Here is a 19,504-nt window from a genome sequence, read left to right as displayed (position 1 = left end):
TGTGTGTGGCGGGGGGGGGGGGGCTACGCTGCACTGCAGGACATGAGGGAAGGGAGCGAGAGGAGGGCAGGCTGCTCTCACCAGGGTGTCCATGTGCTGGAAAGAAGACCAGAGGCGCATTGTTCTCTCAGGAGTGAAATGGCAGCAGATATTTGCCTCCGCAGCAGAAGCGCAAGCGTCAGGTCAAGGCAACATCAAAAGGCACAGTGTGTGTACATACGCAGTGAAGTGTATGTGTGCCAGTGTGTCTTCATCTGTGCATGTATGCGTGGATACGAACGTGTGTGTGTGTGTGTGTGTGTGTGTGTGTGTCTGAATCTCTGTTCTGTTTTTCCTGGAAACTAGAGTAGCCAGCGTTCCCACAGATAAGATAAAGTTGACTAACTTGGATACATGCTCATGTACATGTGTACGTTACATGAGAAGACTAGTACAGGAGGAGCCATAGCAAGCGCCGCCGGGCAACACGAGTTGCTAGCATCCAGCTAACAGAGCAACACTTGCCGCTCTCCCCAAACTCCCACATCCAACCAACGGCCGATAAGCAATCTCACAGGGCAAACAATTCAATGTTAGCCCAGGCCACTTGACAAGCCACTTCAACAATCCACCACCAGCAGCTAGATTAACTAGACCCATCTGAGCATCTGACCGAGGCAAATGGGTCTGTAATTGGCATGACTATACTGGAGGCCAGAAGAGTCAGTCTAGCAGTTCCGCTTCTACGGCTCAGATTGTAAATCGGTGACCTTTTTACCACAAACTGCTCGACACCGGTCCAGCTCAGTGGGACAAAGAATGTCAGGCTTCGAGGTATTCAGTTAGCCATTGATACCTCCTGGAATAGGGGGAAGTTGCCCCTAGACGCTGATCTTGGATCAGTTTTGCATTTCCCCCACTGGTGGTTAAGATTAGGATTGGTGGAGGGGAAGCTGATCCTAGATCTGTACCGTGGGGAAACTTCCCCCCAGAGCGATACATTCTCCACTCGATACAGCTGCTACTCATATCAAAGAGAGACTGGGATGTTCAGCTGGTTAAGAGAAGAAATTGCATGTCATTACTATCGACTTCAAGGTATTTATTCAAGGTCTGTTATCTTCTGCTTATAGACTAGGAAGTAGGAGACAGACAGCCTACAAAAGCATACTGTAGAAAACAAAAAAACAGAAGAGCTGCCACATTGGAATTGAGAGCCGGACAGGTGTTCAGATTCATCCATGTCAAATATCTACACCTAGTAACTGTTTCACGGTAAAGTATTACCTGCCTGGAGGATACCAGAACTGGTGAACAAGCCTTAGATAAAAAGAGTTATGAGCTAACACAAGATTCAAAGTTCAAAGCCCTTTTAAAATGATAAAAAAAAGGTATTCTCTTTAACGGAAGACTCGAATAAGGTCTTATAAAAATGTATTTATGATTTCCTGAGGACTACCGGCCCCCTTATCCCTAACTAACCAGATCCGAGGCCTGCTTTGCAGAATTGGGTCCACATGTGAAGCACATGGTGAGTGTGCACATTCTACCATGACCCCGCTGTATGTGCAGCAGTCTTGTGTCGTGACTCGTGGCAGACAAAATGGCTGCTGGAAAACAACAAACTCGACAAAGAGGCTCCTGTTGCAGCCAATCACTTTGGCTGCAACAGAGCACTGAAAGGCAAAAGAGCACTGAAAGGCAGTCACAAATCAGACTTGAGTAAAATTAGTGTGCCCTTTAGTAGTCCTTGGCTTTTTTTTTTATACATCAAAATCTAAATGCATAAATCGACTCCTAATCCCATCTGGATTAGGCCATGCTGCATTAAGGTTTTCTGAAGAGCTATAAAATGTCCAAGCACGGTTTCTAGGTCAATAACGTATATAAGCATCAGCTCATATGTTGCAATAGCAGATAAATATAGGTTCCGCATGTCGAGGCATTCCACTCTCTATTTAAAACATGTCTATAATCCACGGTGACATGCTTCGTCTCATGCTTAAATACACATGGCTGCTAGTGAAATAACATATATACCGGGCTTTCATGTCGCACTTCCTCCCTGTAACCATGACCTATAATTCACAACACATAGTTCTGCATTTGTACTTCTGTATGCAGCCCCCACTTCCCTATGTCTTACTGTCAAGCAAGATGCCAATCATTTGTCTCATTGACAGTTATGCTGGACAGCATATACTATTCGACTTCTAAAATCTTAACTTGGGACGTGCTCACATTTCCAGATTTTCTTTCACTCAACCCCAGGATGTGGGTGCTTACATTACACAATGACTCTCTAGCTGATCCTGCCCTGCATTTGGTACGTCAGCTCAGGTCACAGTTGTAAACGAGAACTTGTTCTCAACTGGCCTACCTGGTTAAATAAAGGTGTAATAAAAAAAGATATATAAATAGGTCGCAGCTTCACCAATCTGTCTTCCATCACCTCGGCCCACACGGTGCGTGTTGTTGTTGCTTTCCTCTTCGCCATCATTGTTTTGGTCTTGCTGAGTGCTCATTGGCTATTGGCAGTAGTCCTTGCCCAATCGCGTCGTAGCACTGCTCATACTACAAGATGCACAACCAGCATTTCTGAAATGTCTTAATAATAATAAATAAAATAATAATAAAAAAAAAAAAATATATATATATATATATATATATATATATATATATATATTTTTTTTTTTTTAAATCTGGACATCCGACAGGGGTCTGGAGAACTGAACAGCCATTATCGGTGTGTCCATGACCCACTCAAACTACGTGAGTCCCAACGTACTGAACTTAGCCCAAGTTCATAGGATTTCACCCCATCATGAAAATTCATCTGGGACGGCAAAAACATGTGTGGCGAAATCATTAAGTGTATACCGGGCATTAATTCATGTCTCAAGGAAGAGGGTATCACTACATGAGGCCAAGGATGGGATAAAGAAGGATGAGACAGTAAGACATGAGAATTTAGGCTAAAGTCGCGACCGCTAGTTTATCCTCACTTCATATGATATGTAGCCCCTCTACTTGTCTTTCTAGCACCACCCAGTCAGCAGCCATGACCTATATTTTACAAAACCTCGATCACATTCACACTTGTGTACGTAGACTTGGAGCCTCTCCCACACACACACACACACACATTATTAAAACCCCACAACCAGTCAACAAACCAATCAAGTCCTTACCTCTAACACAGGCCCCGCACCCAGGATGATCTGCTCCACCCCGCTGGCYAATCCCTTCTGGCTGAGGGCGGTCAGGTGATGAATCAGGAAGTTGGTGCTCTGGGTCTTCCCCGAGCCGCTCTCGCCGGATATGACGATGCACTGGTTCCTCCGTCGCTGCAGCATGGCGTGGTACGCCACGTCCGCCACCGCGTAGATGTGCGGCTCCAGCTTGCCCAGCGCATGGTTGTCGTACATTTTGACATACTTGGGGTTATAGATGGGTAGGAACTGGAAAGGGTTAATGACGATGAGGATGGAGCCTACGTAGGTGTAGATCTTCTCCTGACGGAAGCGTGCGCGCAGGCTCTCCAGCAGGGCGCGCTCCGTCAGCTCGGGGAGAGCGCACAGGTCGGAAGGGTGCTCGCCCCCTGCGGGCTGGGGCAGGAAACCCCGTTCCACCATGCGGCGGCGCTCCTCGGTCACAAGCAGCCACATCTGGAGACTCCCCCCATAATGGATGGAGCCGTCCAGGTTCTTCTCGCGGAGCAGGAAGCGGTAGTCCTCGCCACTGCCCAGGCCGCAGCGGTTCTCCAGGGCGTTGCGGGGCCACAGCATCATCCGCTGGACGGGGCAGTCGCTGGGGTTAAGTATCCACTCTTCCCCACCGAACTCCTTCACCTCGGCTAACACGTAGCATTTGGTGCCGTCCAGGCTCAGGCGCTCCAGCAGGCTCTCGATGGCCTCGGCAGCCGTGGTGCTCTTGCGGGCGCCCACAGGGCAGTAGATGGTTCCCTCGGCCAGGGCGCCCGGGTAGACACGCAGGGTGAACTCCTGGTCCTCCAGGAGCCGCCGCATGCTGCCGCTAGCCGTGTTAGCCACCACATTGGCGTTAGCGTTGGTGCTAGCATAGCCGCAGCCGGCATCTTGAAGGCTCATACTGGAGCAGCAGGTCCCATCAGCGCTGGCTGCCTCTGCGAGTTCTTCTCTGGGCCCGGGGGACTGACTCAGGACATTCCAGCTGAGAAGAGAAGAAAAAAAATTATAAATATATATAGGGAAGAAGAGAGAAAAGTTAGAGGCAGGATTGATACAGTATAGATGAACAACATGAGGTGAGAGGTTACAGATAGTACATTTTATGTGTCACGGGCTTTTTGTGTGTCATTTTCAAAATAACTGGTATCTTGTTCTAGAGAAAGTCACAAAACAGACAGCACAACCAAGTAACGGCAGATAAAAAAGAAACTCCAGACAGTACGAGCGTTACAAATTGCTAAACCACTGGGCCTGGTTTATCTGAGCCATGGACCGTGTGTGTGCTAATCCCAGTGTCCGCGTGCCAAGATTAACAGCTGCCAGCGTCCACACAGACGTGTCTCTAATGAGGACACAATGGCTTAATTCACCACTTCCCTGTTGGTACTGGATAGCCCGAGTGCTCTCCACGGGCCACCATTCACCACAGAGAACACTGTACAAGTACAGAGACTAAGTTCCGCTTAGCGACTAGCATGTCAAAAGAAAATATTCTAACTCCACAGCTAAGGCGACAGAGACCAACGTCAAAAACAATTGCCGACGTCGACGGTCATTTATGTAGGTGAGTCCTATCAAGACATCTCTCATCAACGGAGCCAACATTTAGGCAAAATACTATGCAAGACTGGTGGCGAATTGTTCCCTTAAATTAAATACTGACAGATGAAGAATTTAGACTGAGGGCGTTGGTTTTGATCAGATTCGCTTTATATTCATCACATGGTTGATTAGCTGAGGGCATTTCCATGTAAAAGGATCCATGCGCGCCAACATGTGAAGTTTATAGGAGCATGTCGAATTAGGTGTCAAATGAAAGCGAACAGTCTATATGTTTTTTAAATGCAGGCATATATAAAATGTTCAACCATTTTCCATCCTAAAAATTAGGAACAAGCTAAAACTTTGATTTCGAGTCAAACAGATGGAAAAGGGGTTTTAGACAACATCTACCAGGAAAAAAGCCTTAAAAAAAAGTCTTAAAAGTATTAGAAATACATCTAAAGCACAATAATGTTGAAGACCCCTACCAACTAATATCAACACTTATATTTAGTTCTGCAAGAAACATTGCCTTGTATATCCGTTACCAAAACCCCACATATATTTTCTCTCCCTCACGAGGAGGGAGGATAATTCAAGTTCATAGAAGTAACAAGTAAAGGTAGACCTAGCAATTAGGCACAGTATTTTTACTGAAATCAATTTTATTTATGAAGTGATTAAAACTCATAATTCGGATCCCTTGCCACGCAAACAAGAAATCGAAAGGACAGGCATCGGACTATCAGAACATACTCAATGGTTAATGGTTTCACAACATTAGGCCTCAAAGGAACAACTACTAAGCAGTACAGTGTGTTTCCAGGAACTACCATTTCTATTTACAGGTGTAGGTTTTCATTCAGCTTAGAGAAATGAGCGTGACATTTGTACATGGAAATAACCTCAGGGGAGAGAGATCTGATCGGCTTTTCTTTACTTTTGAGCCTCAAAAGTAGAGTGGATGTCATAACTACTAAGCCCCTCTCCGCATTAGCTCATTTCTTTCTACAGTATGTATTCTCTCGCAGCCTCTTTTGTCTCGCTTCATTTTAGCCTCCCCTTCCCCCTCTTTTCTCGCGCTGCAATTGCCTTGTTTGCTCCTGCAGTTGGCAGCAGGCCAGCTGCTCTCTCAGGTGCCTGTCCGTCTGACTGTCTGTCCGTCTCATCTGAGCTGTGCTGCTGTGTCTCCATTGTCTGGAGCGATCTGCGTCTGCAGCATCACGGGTCGCCTCTCTTATCACACAGACAGGAGGAGCGAGCGAAAGTGAGCGGGAGATTAACAGAGACAACATGAGAGAGGGAGATGTACAGGGAGGAGGGTAGAATGAGTGAGTTACAGAGGAGAGAAATGGAAAGTGATAGAGTAATAGAGAGAGAGAGACATGACAGGGATGCAGAATTGGCGAGGGCACTAGAACAGTCTGCAGCACCCGGCCTCACCCTACTAGGATCTGAAGTCAAGTGTCTACTGTCTGCTGATGATCTGGTGCTTCTGTCACCAAACAAGGAGGACCTACAGCAGCACCTAGATCTTCTGCACAGATTCTGCCAGACCTGGGCCCCGACAGTAAATCTCAGTAAAACCAAAATAATGGTGTTCCAAAAAAGGTCCACAAATGCTGCTGCCCTAAATCACACAAAAAAACAATACATACCTAAACATCAGGTACACAGGTAACTTTCACAAAGATGTGAACGATCTGAGAGGCAAGGCAAGAAGGGCATTCTATGCCATCAAAAGGAACATCAAATTTGACATACGAATTTGGATCTGGCTAAAAATACTTGAATTAGTTATAGAACCCATTGCCCTTTATGGTTGTGAGGTCTGGGGTCCGCTCACCAACCAAGAATTCACAAAAAAATGGGACAAACACCAAATTGAGACTGCATGCAGAATTCTGCAAAAATATCCTCTGTGTACAACGTAAAACACCAAATAATGCATGCAGAGCAGAATTAGGCCGATACCCGCTAATTAACAAAATCCAGAAAAGAGACGTTAAATTCTACAACCACCTAAAAGGAAGTGATTCCCAAACCTTACATAACAAAGCCATGACCTACAGAGAGATGCACCTGGAGAAGAGTCCCCTAAGCAAGCTGGTCCTGGGGCTCTGTTCACAAACACAAAACAACCCCACAGAGCCTCAGGACAGGAACACAATTAGACCCAACAAATCATGAGAAAACAAAAATAATTACTTGACACATTGGAAAGAATTCACAAAAAAACAGAGCAAACTAGAATGTTATTTGGCCCTAAACAGAGAGTACACAGTGGCAGAATACCTGACCAAGTAAAGAGGCCTGCAACAGTATGTGAAAACCTTGTGAAGACTTACAGAAAACGTTTGACCTCTGTCATTGCCAACAAAGGGTATATAACAAAGTATTGAGATAAACTTTTGTTATTGACCAAATACTTATTTTCCACCATAATTTGCAAATAAATTCATTAAAAATCCTACAATGTGATTTTCGGATTATTTTTTCTCATTTTGTCTGTCATAGTTGAAGTGTACCTATGATGAAAATTACAGGCCTCTCTCATCTTTTTAAGTGGGAGAACTTGCACATATGGTGGCTGACTAAAATACTTTTTTTGCCCCCTGTACATATATGACATTTGAAATGTCTTTATTCTTTTGGAACTTCTGTGAGTGTAATGTTTACTGTTCATTTTTATTGTTTATTTCACTTCTGTTTATGATCTACTTCACTTGCTTTGGAAATGTTAACATGTGTTTCCCATGACAATAAAGCCCGAGAATTGAACTGAAAGAGAGTGAGGAGATGAAAGAAGACCACTTCAGCACAGCATCATAAAAACATAGTCCGTCTGCTTGCCTCAGGGGCCTGTTGCACGCTGCAGTCTCCCGAGAGAGACAACAAGGAGAAAGAGAGGCCTCTAGAAGAGACACTGACAGCCTGCTGATGAGCAGCGTACCCGCCATTCTGTTTGTTCATTAAAAAATGTCTGGTTTTTGCCTTCGCTCAGCGTCCTCAATCTACTGTCCAGTAACATGGGAGGCCCTGTCAAGAGCCTCCATCAACCCTGCTCAGTGAGTCATTACTGGGCTAAGTGAGTCATTACTGGGGCCTAAGCGAGTCGTGACTGGGGCTAAGCGAGTCGTGACTGGGGCTAAGCGAGTCTGACTGGGGCTAAGCGATCGTCGGTGACGACTGGGGCTAAGCGAGTCGTGACTGGGGCTAAGCGAGTCGTGACTGGGCTAAGCGAGTCGTGACTGGGGCTAAGCGAGTCGTGACTGGGGCTAAGCGAGTCGTGACTGGGGCTAAGCGAGTCTGACTGGGGCTAAGCGAGTCGTGACTGGGGCTAAGCGAGTCGTGACTGGGGCTAAGCGAGTCGTGACTGGGGCTAAGCGAGTCGTGACTGGGGCTAAGTGAGTCATTACTGGGGCTCAGTGAGTCATTACTGGGGCTAAGTGAGTCGTGACTGTTGCCAACACGTCCAGTTGTCTCGGAGCTAGTAGGAGAACCCCACATTGGGGATAGAGATTTGTCAATGAGGATGGATGACAGGGAATAGTAAAAGGGGGAGAGCGAGCGAGCATGCAGCTGGTTACTGATAAACAACTGGGGTATACCACTCATATCTCTGTCCTCGTCTAAGCATATTATTTTCATTGTTCAGGCATACGTCACAAATTGGTAGTTACAGTCCTGTCTCATTGCTGCATCTCCCGTACGGACTCGGGAGAGGTGAAGGTCGAGAGCCGCGTGTTCTCCGAAACACAATCAAGCCGCACTGCTTCTTGACACAATGCCCTCTTAACCTGGAAGCCAGCCGCACGGAGGAAGGAAACACCGCACACCTGACCTGGTGTCAGCGTGCACTGCGCCCGGCCCGCCTCAGGAGTCGCTAGTGCGCGATGGGACAAGGACATCCCTGCCAACCAAACCCTTCCCTAACGACTCTGGGCCAATCGCCCCATTGGTCTCCCGGTCGCGGCCAGCTGCGACATAGCCTGGACTCAGAATCTGGACTCAGAATCTCTAGTGGCACAGCTAGCACTGCGATGCAGTGCCTTAGACCACTGCACCACTCTGAAGTTGTAAATGCTAGCTTGGATGAGTAGTGTAGTTAGGTGAGCATATAGCCTCATGCAAAATGTGATGAAATTGTGCTGTAACAAAAAAGCCCAAGCCTGAGCCTGAAGAGAGACAAAGGGTCTCGGAGAGAAAAATAAAGAAAAAAAATACCCATGCCAAGTTAAATCCTGCAGGAAATAAACATTTTTAGAAAATTTAAAAGGAGAAAAATCTGTCAATTGAGCCACACTCCTAAACGTGGCACCTGGGTGCACTGAAATGAGATGACACTGACCCCAGCCAACCAAAGCAACCTAGCTGCCCACCCTCAGGGAAACAGAAAATCACGGGACTCCATATATGACAGTAAACCACACCACTCTAGCCTGGAGACTGGAGAGAGGTTGGCCTGACCTTTCCTGCCTACAGGAGCCATAGCATGGGCAGATAGAGAGACAGTCATTCCGACGCTGGGGAGTGAATAGACCCGGATACGATAAGACTGGGAGGCTGGTGGGCCTTGATAAAACAGGCAGTAGTCAGCAGAGCCAACAGAAAGACGTCTGGGCAGTAGGCAGGGTCGCGGTTGATGGATGGACCGAAAGGTCAGAAGTCAGGGTAAGGAGCCAAAGGGGCATACCAGCTCAGGCCCCGACAGGCTCCCAATGCAGATAACACGGTTGATAGCACCTAGCTCACCACTGCTTGGGATTTACTCCATTTACTGTCAGGCACCTCTGTGGCCAGCTCTGTGCAGTGGAGGTGAGGTCACTCCAGCCTGGAGTGCTGGTGCTGGACAGGTGGTGGTCCAACCCAAGCCTGAGGGACAGCGAAAGCTGCGCGGTGACAAAGACCTTGTCAAGGAGATTGAAGCTTCCACCCCCAAGCCATAAGACTGCTAAATAGTTAACCAATAGCTATATGCTCTCACCCTTTTTGCACTAACTCTTGACTCATCACATAAATGTGCTGTTACTGTTTATTATCTATCCTGTTGCCTAGTCACTTTACCCCTACCTATATGTACATATCTACCTCAATTATCTCGTGCCACTGCACATGGACTATGTACCAGTGTATTAGCCACGTTATCATTACTCATTGTGTATTTATTCCTTGTGTAATTATTACTCTATTTTTTTTTCTCTCTGCATTGTTGGAAAGTGCCCTAAGTAAGCATGTCACTGTTAGTCTACACCTGTTGTTTACCAAGCATGTGACAAATAATATTCGATTTGATTCAGAGCACAGCGCTGGCAGTTCCTACAGAGCTCGAGTCGATTACAATGACCTCACTGCTAACCAATACAGGTAGGGGAGGAAGAGAACGAGGGGGATACATGTTTGTTTTGTCTTGTTTTGTCACAGTTCAGTCAATGTAGCTGACAGTGTGGGGTAGATAACAGAGATAACGTTGAGCCGAAGCCCTTATGTGGATGGGGGATCCCCATTGATGTGGCTGTAGGCATGAGGGCCATAAAGCGAGAGACATAAAGAAAGCTCTTAAAGAAAAAAGGAGCCCATTATCTGACAACTGACAGGGTCAGTTCACCACTAGGTCACCGGGGGTTCTTAGCTGTTGCTCAGGTCCTGCTTTCACAAGGAACATTGTGTGTGTGTGTGTGTGTGTGTGTGTGTGTGTGTGTGTGTGTGTGTGTGTGTGTGTGTGTGTAACAGACCGACAGAAAGAGACAGACCGACAGAAAGAGAAAAAGAGACAGGAATCCCCAACCACACTAGGCTGTTACCAGAATGTCTGGCCAAAGAAAAATCCCAGATTTCAACTAACCACCAACTGAAATTCAGTCATCCTGCACTTCAGTCTCTCCTTCAGTAACATCAGCAAACAGCCCGTTCAGTTTGTGTTCTCACCCATACAACTTCTGCATTCCACAGCCTCACACATCAGCCTCACACATCGCACTACTTTTGCGCTTAGTGAAATACAGTAAAAGGTTGACATTTACATTTCCTTATTGAAATGTTTGATCAAAATCCCTGACCACAGAAGATCCCTTACTCACTCACACACACACACACACACACTTCAATAATCTTCATATACTTTCACGCACTCCTAAAAATAAAACGTGGTTAATGATAACATGCAGTCTTCTGACATTGCCGAACAGATATCCTGTACTGTATTCTTCATCTAGTCTACTTGACACCAAAATGATGGATTTCCAACCCAAACCTTTTCAACTCTCCTTTCAAACCCATTTTCAAAACAGGGGTTGGAACCAAAATTATTTTCAAACAGTTTTGTTCCGAACAGAACCATCGTTTTTTTCATTCCACTATTCCGATCAGCAAAATAAAGTTCGGAACCGGTTCGAACCCTCAAAAGAGTAACGGTTTATATTGTTCCTTTCTGTTCCTTTTTAAACCTCTGAAATCATTCATTTTTTTACATTTAGCTCGACGTTAAATTACTTCACCAATTAGTGTGGATAGAGAAGTTTGCTATGGAGCAGGCAAGCTATAGTTGTTAACATGCATTGGACAGACAAGTGTAGGGCACGAGATGCGACTGGAATTTTGCGAGAGAGAGTGAAGGAAGCTTGGCTTGAAGTGCTGGGCATCCTGTGATGACATGCATTATCTGAATTAGGCTCACAGAATTATACTTACGGAGGAGCAGCTTCTAAGAAGGAACTTTGAATGTCTCAACTTCCGAGACTTGGCTTAATATTGGACCAGAGCTTGTTAGCTAGCTAGCTAACAAGCGCGTGTGTGCAGAGCGACACTAGAATGAAAATAAAAACACGTCTTACCTTTTTGTAGTTAATAAATCCAATGTGAAACGTGACAACTATAGTATCCTTAACTAGCATTGAAAAAGTTAATCCATTCTTCTCTAAATAAAAATCCCTCTCCCTAATTTCACGCACGCACAGGCAAAGAGTTTAGCTGGCAGGCAGACTGTCATAAGTGACAGAGTGAAGGCTTTGCATAGGCGCATTGTTGCATTTTTTTGTGGGTCCCCAAAAATATATCCCAGAACCCAAAATAACGTTATTAACTGCATGCCATGCCTTCAAAATAACGATTCTGTTCCGGAACACTATAGATCACTTTCGTTCCCGGTTCTCATTCTGTTCCTCGAAAAATGACGTTATTTTCCAGTTTTGTTCCCTGAACCGGTTCCAACCCCGGTTTTCAAAGAAGAACAAAGTCCTATAGCCCTTGCAAACTGCTACACTTGTCCCTTGAGTGAGGTCCTACAGTACTTATCAAGAGAAATCATCAAAATGATTTGGCCTTGTGATAGGCAGCAATAGACAAAGTTCCAGCTCCACTTACCCTTTGACCTGCAGGGTAACAGGCATGAGCCAACGAGAGGAACGTGAACCCTGCAGTTACAACCAACCACACAGTTCAACAAGACAAATCCTGCCGGAGTTCCACAGAAAATCGTCTCAGAGAGCAGTCTGACGTTGGTTGGGAATGAGAACGTTCTAGAATACAGCAGTGATGATATTAGCCTCAGACATTGTCGGGAGTATGTTGGGAGTTTACGGGAAGATGAAGTTCTGTTGTGCAGTTTACGGAGGTCTTTAAAGTCTTAGGCTTCCAGGGAATGTCAGATGAGGTTGTGAGCAGGAGAGAATTCCTGAATCCATCAGACTAGCACGGTTCACAGGAGCTACTGCACACACACATCTTCCAGGTATTCCGTGCGTGAGGAAAGAGTGCAGAGTCATTCAGAGTAGGAGAGTGTGTGTTTGAAGTATGTATCTCCAAAGGAAGGACAAAGTCAAAGATTCCGTAGCCAATCTTTCTCAGTTCAGAAGGTCTGTAGTGACTAGAGATCCACAGAGGATGGTCAATGAAGTGACCTTGCATTGAATCTTGAAGAAACACTCCTTTGACGCGGCTCTCGACCAAGGAACTCAGACAATAACTGCAATTTTAGCATGCGAGACGTCAACATCCTTAACCAACTCCAGTCCAATGTAGAATGACAAAAATCCAGAAACACAGATTGTGTACAAATGAGAGATTGCTTCAAATAAAAATAAAAAAGAGATCCTCACTGGTCAAAATCAGACCGCCATGAGGACATACTCATCTGCAAAACAGACACACAGCCTTTTCCCCCACGTCCCTCCTTCACTGCTGCACTCCTTTTCTCTCCCTCTTTCCTTCTCTCTCTACCTCAGCCCTCTGTCCAGGGAATGACAGGGAAGTGAGCATTTGTGTGTGGGGTTTGGCAGCAGAGCTGGAGGGAAAGGGGGAGGAGAGGAGAGGGGGAGGGGATGAGAGGGAGATCTGTTGTTTCCTGAAATCTGATCGCAGCCAGAGAGAGAGAGCGAGGGAGAAAGTGTGGTGTGACTAGGAGGAAAGTGAGAGAGAGAGAGAGGGGGGGGGGGGGGGGGCATGGAGGAGAGATGTTATCAAAGACTGAGGGTGGGTAAGACAGGGGATACGCACGGCAATTTGTGTGGCACGTGTGTGTGTGGCCGTCTGCTTGTGCTCTTGCTAGAGCAAAGAAATGTGCACACGTTCGTGTGCGTGTCTGCACACACGCACACTGAGCCCCAGCCCAGCCGGTCGATAGATCTGGGGAGTGAGTGTGTGACAAAGACATGGTGCAGAGCAACAGAGCAGCCTCCCTTCTGTGCTGCTACAGTACCACACTCCCCAGGGGATATGACATCACCCTGGCCTAGTCTGGCCTCAGCCCTGGCTGTGCGGCTCACTGGCTGACACAGCTCCACTCCACAGCATGATCCACCTCCACCCAAACAAACACTCCCTCTCAACCACAAGACCCACACCACCACGCCTTAAAGATGAAATCCTTAATGGTGAAACTGCCACGTCTGTTTCGGATATGACAACGACAACAAAAAGTTACTGCAAACAGCGAACACAGATTTTTTCCCCCTTCTTGACATCATTGCCCGCGTGATCGAACAGCAGAATAGGTACTGCGATTGTTTTTAATCCACTGCTCGACACACCTCACCTCTGTTTCGTCCACAAAACAAAAACGTCGACAAAAATGTGCTGTGGCGGACAGTGGCGCTGTTTCCCCTTATGGAAAGCCCACTGTGATGTATTGTATGGATTTAAGCCCCCCCCTCATCCCCCCAGTAGACACCGCCCCTGTTTCTAAGGCCCAACACAGAAGCGCTCTTTCCTTCTCTGACCTCCATCCCTCCACTCTCACTGTCGTGGTCTCATAGCAAACCGCAAGCCCATCTCGTTCTCCATCTCTAGTCTTGGTTCTCTTTTCTTGTCCCGTCAACCCTTAGCTTTGTTTACTCTTTACTCTTTGTTTACTCTCCGGTCTACTTATAGTGGCAGAGAGAATACAGTAACTCCCAACATGGGTCATGTATACAATTAGTTTAAATAGATTCGTTTAAACAGACAGTGTGGCTCTCTAACGACCATAGACAGAGGAAAAGTGAAATGACGGTAATGATTAAGGGTCGCTTCGTTTGATTTCTATCACTTTGTGACCGCACCCCTTTTGATTTGAACAAAACATTGTATACATATTTGCCCATGGTAGAAGTGGTCAGAAAGTCACTTCTTGGAGCCGAATGCCAAGAATATTTAGGAGATAGCGGTGCTCTAAGTTGACCCATTTTTTATGTCCCCACCCTATTATAAAGACATACACTACATGGCCAAAAGGATGTGGACACCCCATCACTTTTGAATGAGATGTTTGACGAGCATGTAGCTCGTGATCATGTAGCACTACATGATTAAAAGTATGTGGACACCTGTTCATCGAACATCTCATTTTAAAATCACGGGCGTTAATATGGAGTTTGTCCCCCCTTTGATAAACAGCCTCCACTCTTCTGGGAAGGCATTCCACTAGATGTTGGAACATTGCTGCAGGGACTTGCTTCCATTCAGCCACTAGAGCATTAGTGAGGTCGGGCACTGATGTTTGACAATTAGGCATGGCTCGCAGTCTGCGTTCCAATTCATCAAATGTGTTCGATGGGGTTGAGGTCAGGGATCTGTGCGGGCCAGCTCAACAAACCATTTCTGTATGGACCTCGCTTTGTGCATGGGGGCATTGTCATACTCAAACAGGAAAGGGCCTTCCCCAAACAGTTGCCACAAAGCTGGAAGCACAGAATCATAGAGAATGTCATTGTATGCTGTAGCGTTAAGATTTCCCTTCACTGGAACTAAGGGGCCTAGCCCGAACCATGAAAAACAGCCTCAGACCATTATTTCTCCTCCACCAAACTTTACAGTTGACACTAAGCATTGGGGCAGGTAGCGTTCTCCTGGCATCTGCCAAACCCAGATTCGTCCGTCAGACTGCCAGATGGTGAAGCGTGATTCATCACGCCAGAGAATGCATTTCCACTGCTCCAGAGTCCAATGGCGGCGAGCTTTACACCACTCCAGCTTACGCTTGGCATTGCGCATCGTGATTTTAGGCTTGTATGCGGCTGCTCGGCCACGGAAACCCATTTCATGAAGCTCCCGACTAACAGTTTTTGTGCTGACGTTGCTTCCAGAGGCAGTTTGGAACTCGGTCGAGAGTGATGCGCTACGCACTTAAAAACTTTGCGGCTGAGCTGTTATTGCTCTTAGATGTTTCCACTTCACAATAACAGCAAGGAAATAACAGCAATAACACAATAACAGCAAGACCAAGGCAGCTCTAACAGGGCAGAAATCTGACTAACTGACTTGTTGTAAAGGTGGCATCCTATGACGGTGCCACGTTGAAAGTCACTGAGCTCTTCAGTAAGGCAATTCTATGGCCAATGTATTCCTATGGCAATTGCGTGGCTGTGTGTGCTCGATTTTATACACCGGTCAGCAATGGGTATGGCTGAAATTGCCAAATCCACTAATTTGTGTATATATAGTGTGTGAAAACATGAACATCTGACATTGAATATCTATGGAATTGTGCAGCCTGCCAAAATAACTAAGGTATTTTTTATTTGAAAAATAATTAAACACCAACATCTGTTTTTTCTTTTTAAGAAACTCACCTATCAGCAATAGAAAGTGAAAGGTTTGGGCGAGCTTGGCCTTCTCCTCCACCTAGTCCTCAAGATCCAGAGGGGTATCAATTATCATTGATTAAAAAAAGTCCCATTAATGTCTACAGAAGTTACTATAGACCCAAATTGTATTTTTAATGATAAAAGGAAACCTGGCACAGGAAAAAGTCACTTTACTGATTTTTTTTACTGCCCAAATGAAGATGACCCAAAGTTCATTAATGACCTTACACTATCTCAGTGTAACAGGAATATTATATGAGGCGGGGTGATTTTAACCGTGTGCGGGATGCAATTTTAGACAAGTCATCAACTATATCCTCTTCGTAACACGTCGAAGGTATTAAACCACAACGTCAAAAGAGATGGGTCTATGTGAACTGTGGAGATAAACATCCAACTGAAAGAGAATATGCCTATTACTCTCACATCCACAACTCATATTCAAGAATGGACTTTTCTATTGTAAACTGTTCTTTAATTGACTGTTTCTGAATGTATATATTCCTAGAATAATTTCAGACCATAGCCATTTGTTCTTTATGTTTAAGCTTAAAGATCTTATGCCAATAGCGAAAACATGGCAATTCAACACAATGTTACTTGGAGATGAGGGAACACTCCTGATTTCAACACACAGATAACATGTTTTTGGAAATACATTTATGCCCCTACTTTCTTTTTAAAGGCATCTGTGACCAACATCTGTATTCCCAGTCATGTGAAAGCCATAGATTAGGGCCTAATGAATTTATTAAATTGACTGATTTCCTTATATGAACTGTAACTCAGTCAAATCATTGACATTGTAGAATATTTTTATATTTTTTGGTCAGTATATTTCAGAATGTATTTTTAAAATACATATACATGTAATATACTGTATATATTTAAGCAATAAGGCACAAGGGGGTGTGGTATATGGCCAATATTTCACGGCTAAGGGCTGTTCTTGGGCAAGACGCAACGTGGAGTTGGCCATATACCACAAACCCCCGAGGTGCCTTATTGCTATTATAAACTGATTACCAACGTAATTAGAGCAGTAAAAATAAATGGTTGTCATACCCGTGGTATACGGTCTGATATACCACGGCTGTCGGCCAATCAGTATTTAGGGCTCGAACCACCCGTTTATAAATTGTGATATAGATTTTACATAAGTAATATTAGGTTGGAATGTATTTAAAACGCATTTAATAAAAAAACTGTTCACATGAATCCAATTTTTCTCTTCGAAAACGATATTTTAAATGTAGATTTATTTTGGTATGGGGTGTGTGTGGGTATGTTTAAACTTTGTGTCGCAGTTACCAATGATGCTAATGATAACCGTGTTCTGGTAAAGATGGAAAGGCTTTCCCAAAAACATGCTACAGAAAAATCTATAACAATACAACGGTCTCTGGCTAGTGCACACTTGTATTAAAGGGTAACTACACCAACATTTTAAATTGGTTTGATTTTTCCCAGACCTCAAAAGTGGTCTCCTGATGTGGTTTCAGCATTGTTGTGGACATAGAAGAACAACTCAATTGGATTTTCTATTTACAAAGTGTGATTGAGAGTGAAAACCTGCATTTTTGCTTTTTTTTTACAGAGCAAACACAATTTGGGGAAAAACTAAACGGAATCAAGCAAAATATAAAACAGATTTTCTAGGAGCCTACTACACACACAGCCAACATCTGGATGACATGTCCACTGTACAGTATACCTATTTTACTGCGATAGATCCATCTAGTATACGTACCAAATGTACATTTTAAAGACTCATTAAGCTTTTAGAACGGCCTGCAGTTGCAGCGCCTCCAAAAAATGATTGACATGTTGTACTAGACAGCTAAACGGCCTGAGGCTAAAGTATCTGGCATAGTCCAACACGTGTACACGCAGTAGTGTTCTAGAATAGATAACATATGAACATCATAAGCTGTGGCAAAAAAACATCTGAATTAGAAGTAATTTGCTGTAAAACTGCAACATTTTCTCTGAGCCTCATGTCAAAATGCGTAGAATAGCTATAAAAACTGCACATTTTTCTCTTTGGTCGCATGTTCATAGGACCCCGCGAAACTGCGGTACGCGGATCTGCGTTGGTTAGGAATTTTGGGGAGATGCGCGTTCGGGCTGTGCGTCCCCCACTGATGGTGGTCTCAGAGCCCCGTGTAGCTATGTCACAATGGTCCACTGGACTATCGCGTCTGGGAACTCTGAATGACGCTTTATTCTTCCCTGCCTCCACTCCTCCCCTCTGACGTCCTTCTGTGCCCAGACAAGCCAACTCTGCCTGGGTGGAATTGACGGATCGATAAGTGCAGTGGAGTGCAGTGAAGTGAGCCATTATTGATCGGCGCTTACGAGAAAGATTTTTTTTTTAATCCTCAGGGAGGGGGGATATTTTATCTAGTCAGAGCTCTCCCTGAGCCCCAGTCTGACTGATGGAGCCATTCTGATGTAGCCTGAGAACACGTCCCATCACAGGTCTCAGATCAGCCCTCTCCCTGAGGCCTACCCTGACGGAGCTGTAGTATACGTACAGAAACACCCCTTGAGCCCCGTGAGCAAAATAAGCAGAACACGAATAAACTCACAACCCAGTTCTTTGGGTAATCTCTCTGGCTCACCATTTATATTTAACCATCATTTAACTAGGCAAGTCAGTTAAGAACAAATTGTTATTTACAATGACGGCCTACCCCGGCCAAACCCAGACGACGCTGGGCCAATTGCGCGCCGCCCTATGGGACTCCCAATCACAGCCGGTTGTGATACAGCCTAGATTCAAACCAGGGTCTGTAGTGACGCCTCTAGCACCGAGTGCCTTAGACCACCGCGCCACTTAGAGCGCCCAAACAGTTTCAAACTAGATCTCGAGCGAGCCGCTCGTGACACTCATAATAAATCTTCGACATCTGCAGAGAAAAATTAAACGCAGTTTCTGCATTTCAACTCAGGCCATCGGCGGTAGGTGAGAAAGGGAATTTTCCCCTAAAGCCGCCAGTGCAGAACATTGGATCAACCTGCGGCCAGGAGCGTGGAAGGAACAGAAAACCATAAGCTACATGGTTCAGTGTGGACCAAAGGCAACAGGTGCAAGTTTCCCACCGTTCTTCGATTCTGTTTATTATGAATAAGCTAAACGAAAACATCATTTCATTTAATGAGGTGGATTTTGTGTGTTCTAATCGAGGCGTGACGGCCTTTCACACCCCGACGCTGTCAGATGAAAACCCAGCTGGGACAGAGGCAAGGACACGTCAGCTCTCCCACCCACGGTTAGCCAAGCCAACAGAAACACTAGCGTGTTTTAAGAGGTAGCTTTACCGTAACTTCTCCACCCAAACACGAGAGGAACTTGCCACTACTTTGGGTCAGTGACGTGTGGTGAACTTCGGGTTCCGGAGAAGCTACTGTGTAACGCTAAGAAGAAATACAATAACATAGCATACATTCATTGACTTTGGCCAACCGCCGTCAAAAGAAAAGTGGATGCTGTTAAGGCACAGTTATGACAAAACAGTTCTGTAAAAACAGTCATTTCAACAATGGCAAGACACATCGCCGGCACTGAGACAATTATATTTCGCCATCAGTTTCCTGTTTGTAAAACCTGTGTTCAGTATCGTATCATTCCCTGATTTTGGTCCCATACCTCAGCCTATAATCAATATCAGTCCACCTACATGTCAGTTCTCATTCCCATTTGTTTAGTTT

General features: G+C 45.3%; 1 protein-coding gene across 1 annotated transcript in view; it reads right to left on the bottom strand.

Moving 5' to 3' along the window:
* myo9ab (myosin IXAb) overlaps window positions 1–12,959 on the bottom strand; it is a 186,258-nt gene extending 173,299 nt beyond the window's left edge. Inside the window, exons 1-2 of the mRNA XM_070439636.1 lie at window positions 12,093–12,959; window positions 3,171–4,170 (exon numbers count right to left, since the gene is read on the bottom strand). Coding sequence (XP_070295737.1) covers window positions 3,171–4,170; window positions 12,093–12,118 — 1,026 coding nt within the window. The 5' untranslated portion in view covers window positions 12,119–12,959. The remainder of the gene's footprint in view (window positions 1–3,170; window positions 4,171–12,092) is intronic.
* Window positions 12,960–19,504: the final 6,545 nt, after the last annotated feature.

This window comes from Salvelinus sp. IW2-2015, linkage group LG4q.1:29 (assembly GCF_002910315.2).
Source record: "Salvelinus sp. IW2-2015 linkage group LG4q.1:29, ASM291031v2, whole genome shotgun sequence".
NCBI classification, from domain to species: Eukaryota; Metazoa; Chordata; class Actinopteri; order Salmoniformes; family Salmonidae; genus Salvelinus; species Salvelinus sp. IW2-2015.
This window is presented reverse-complemented; position numbering and strand designations above follow the sequence as displayed.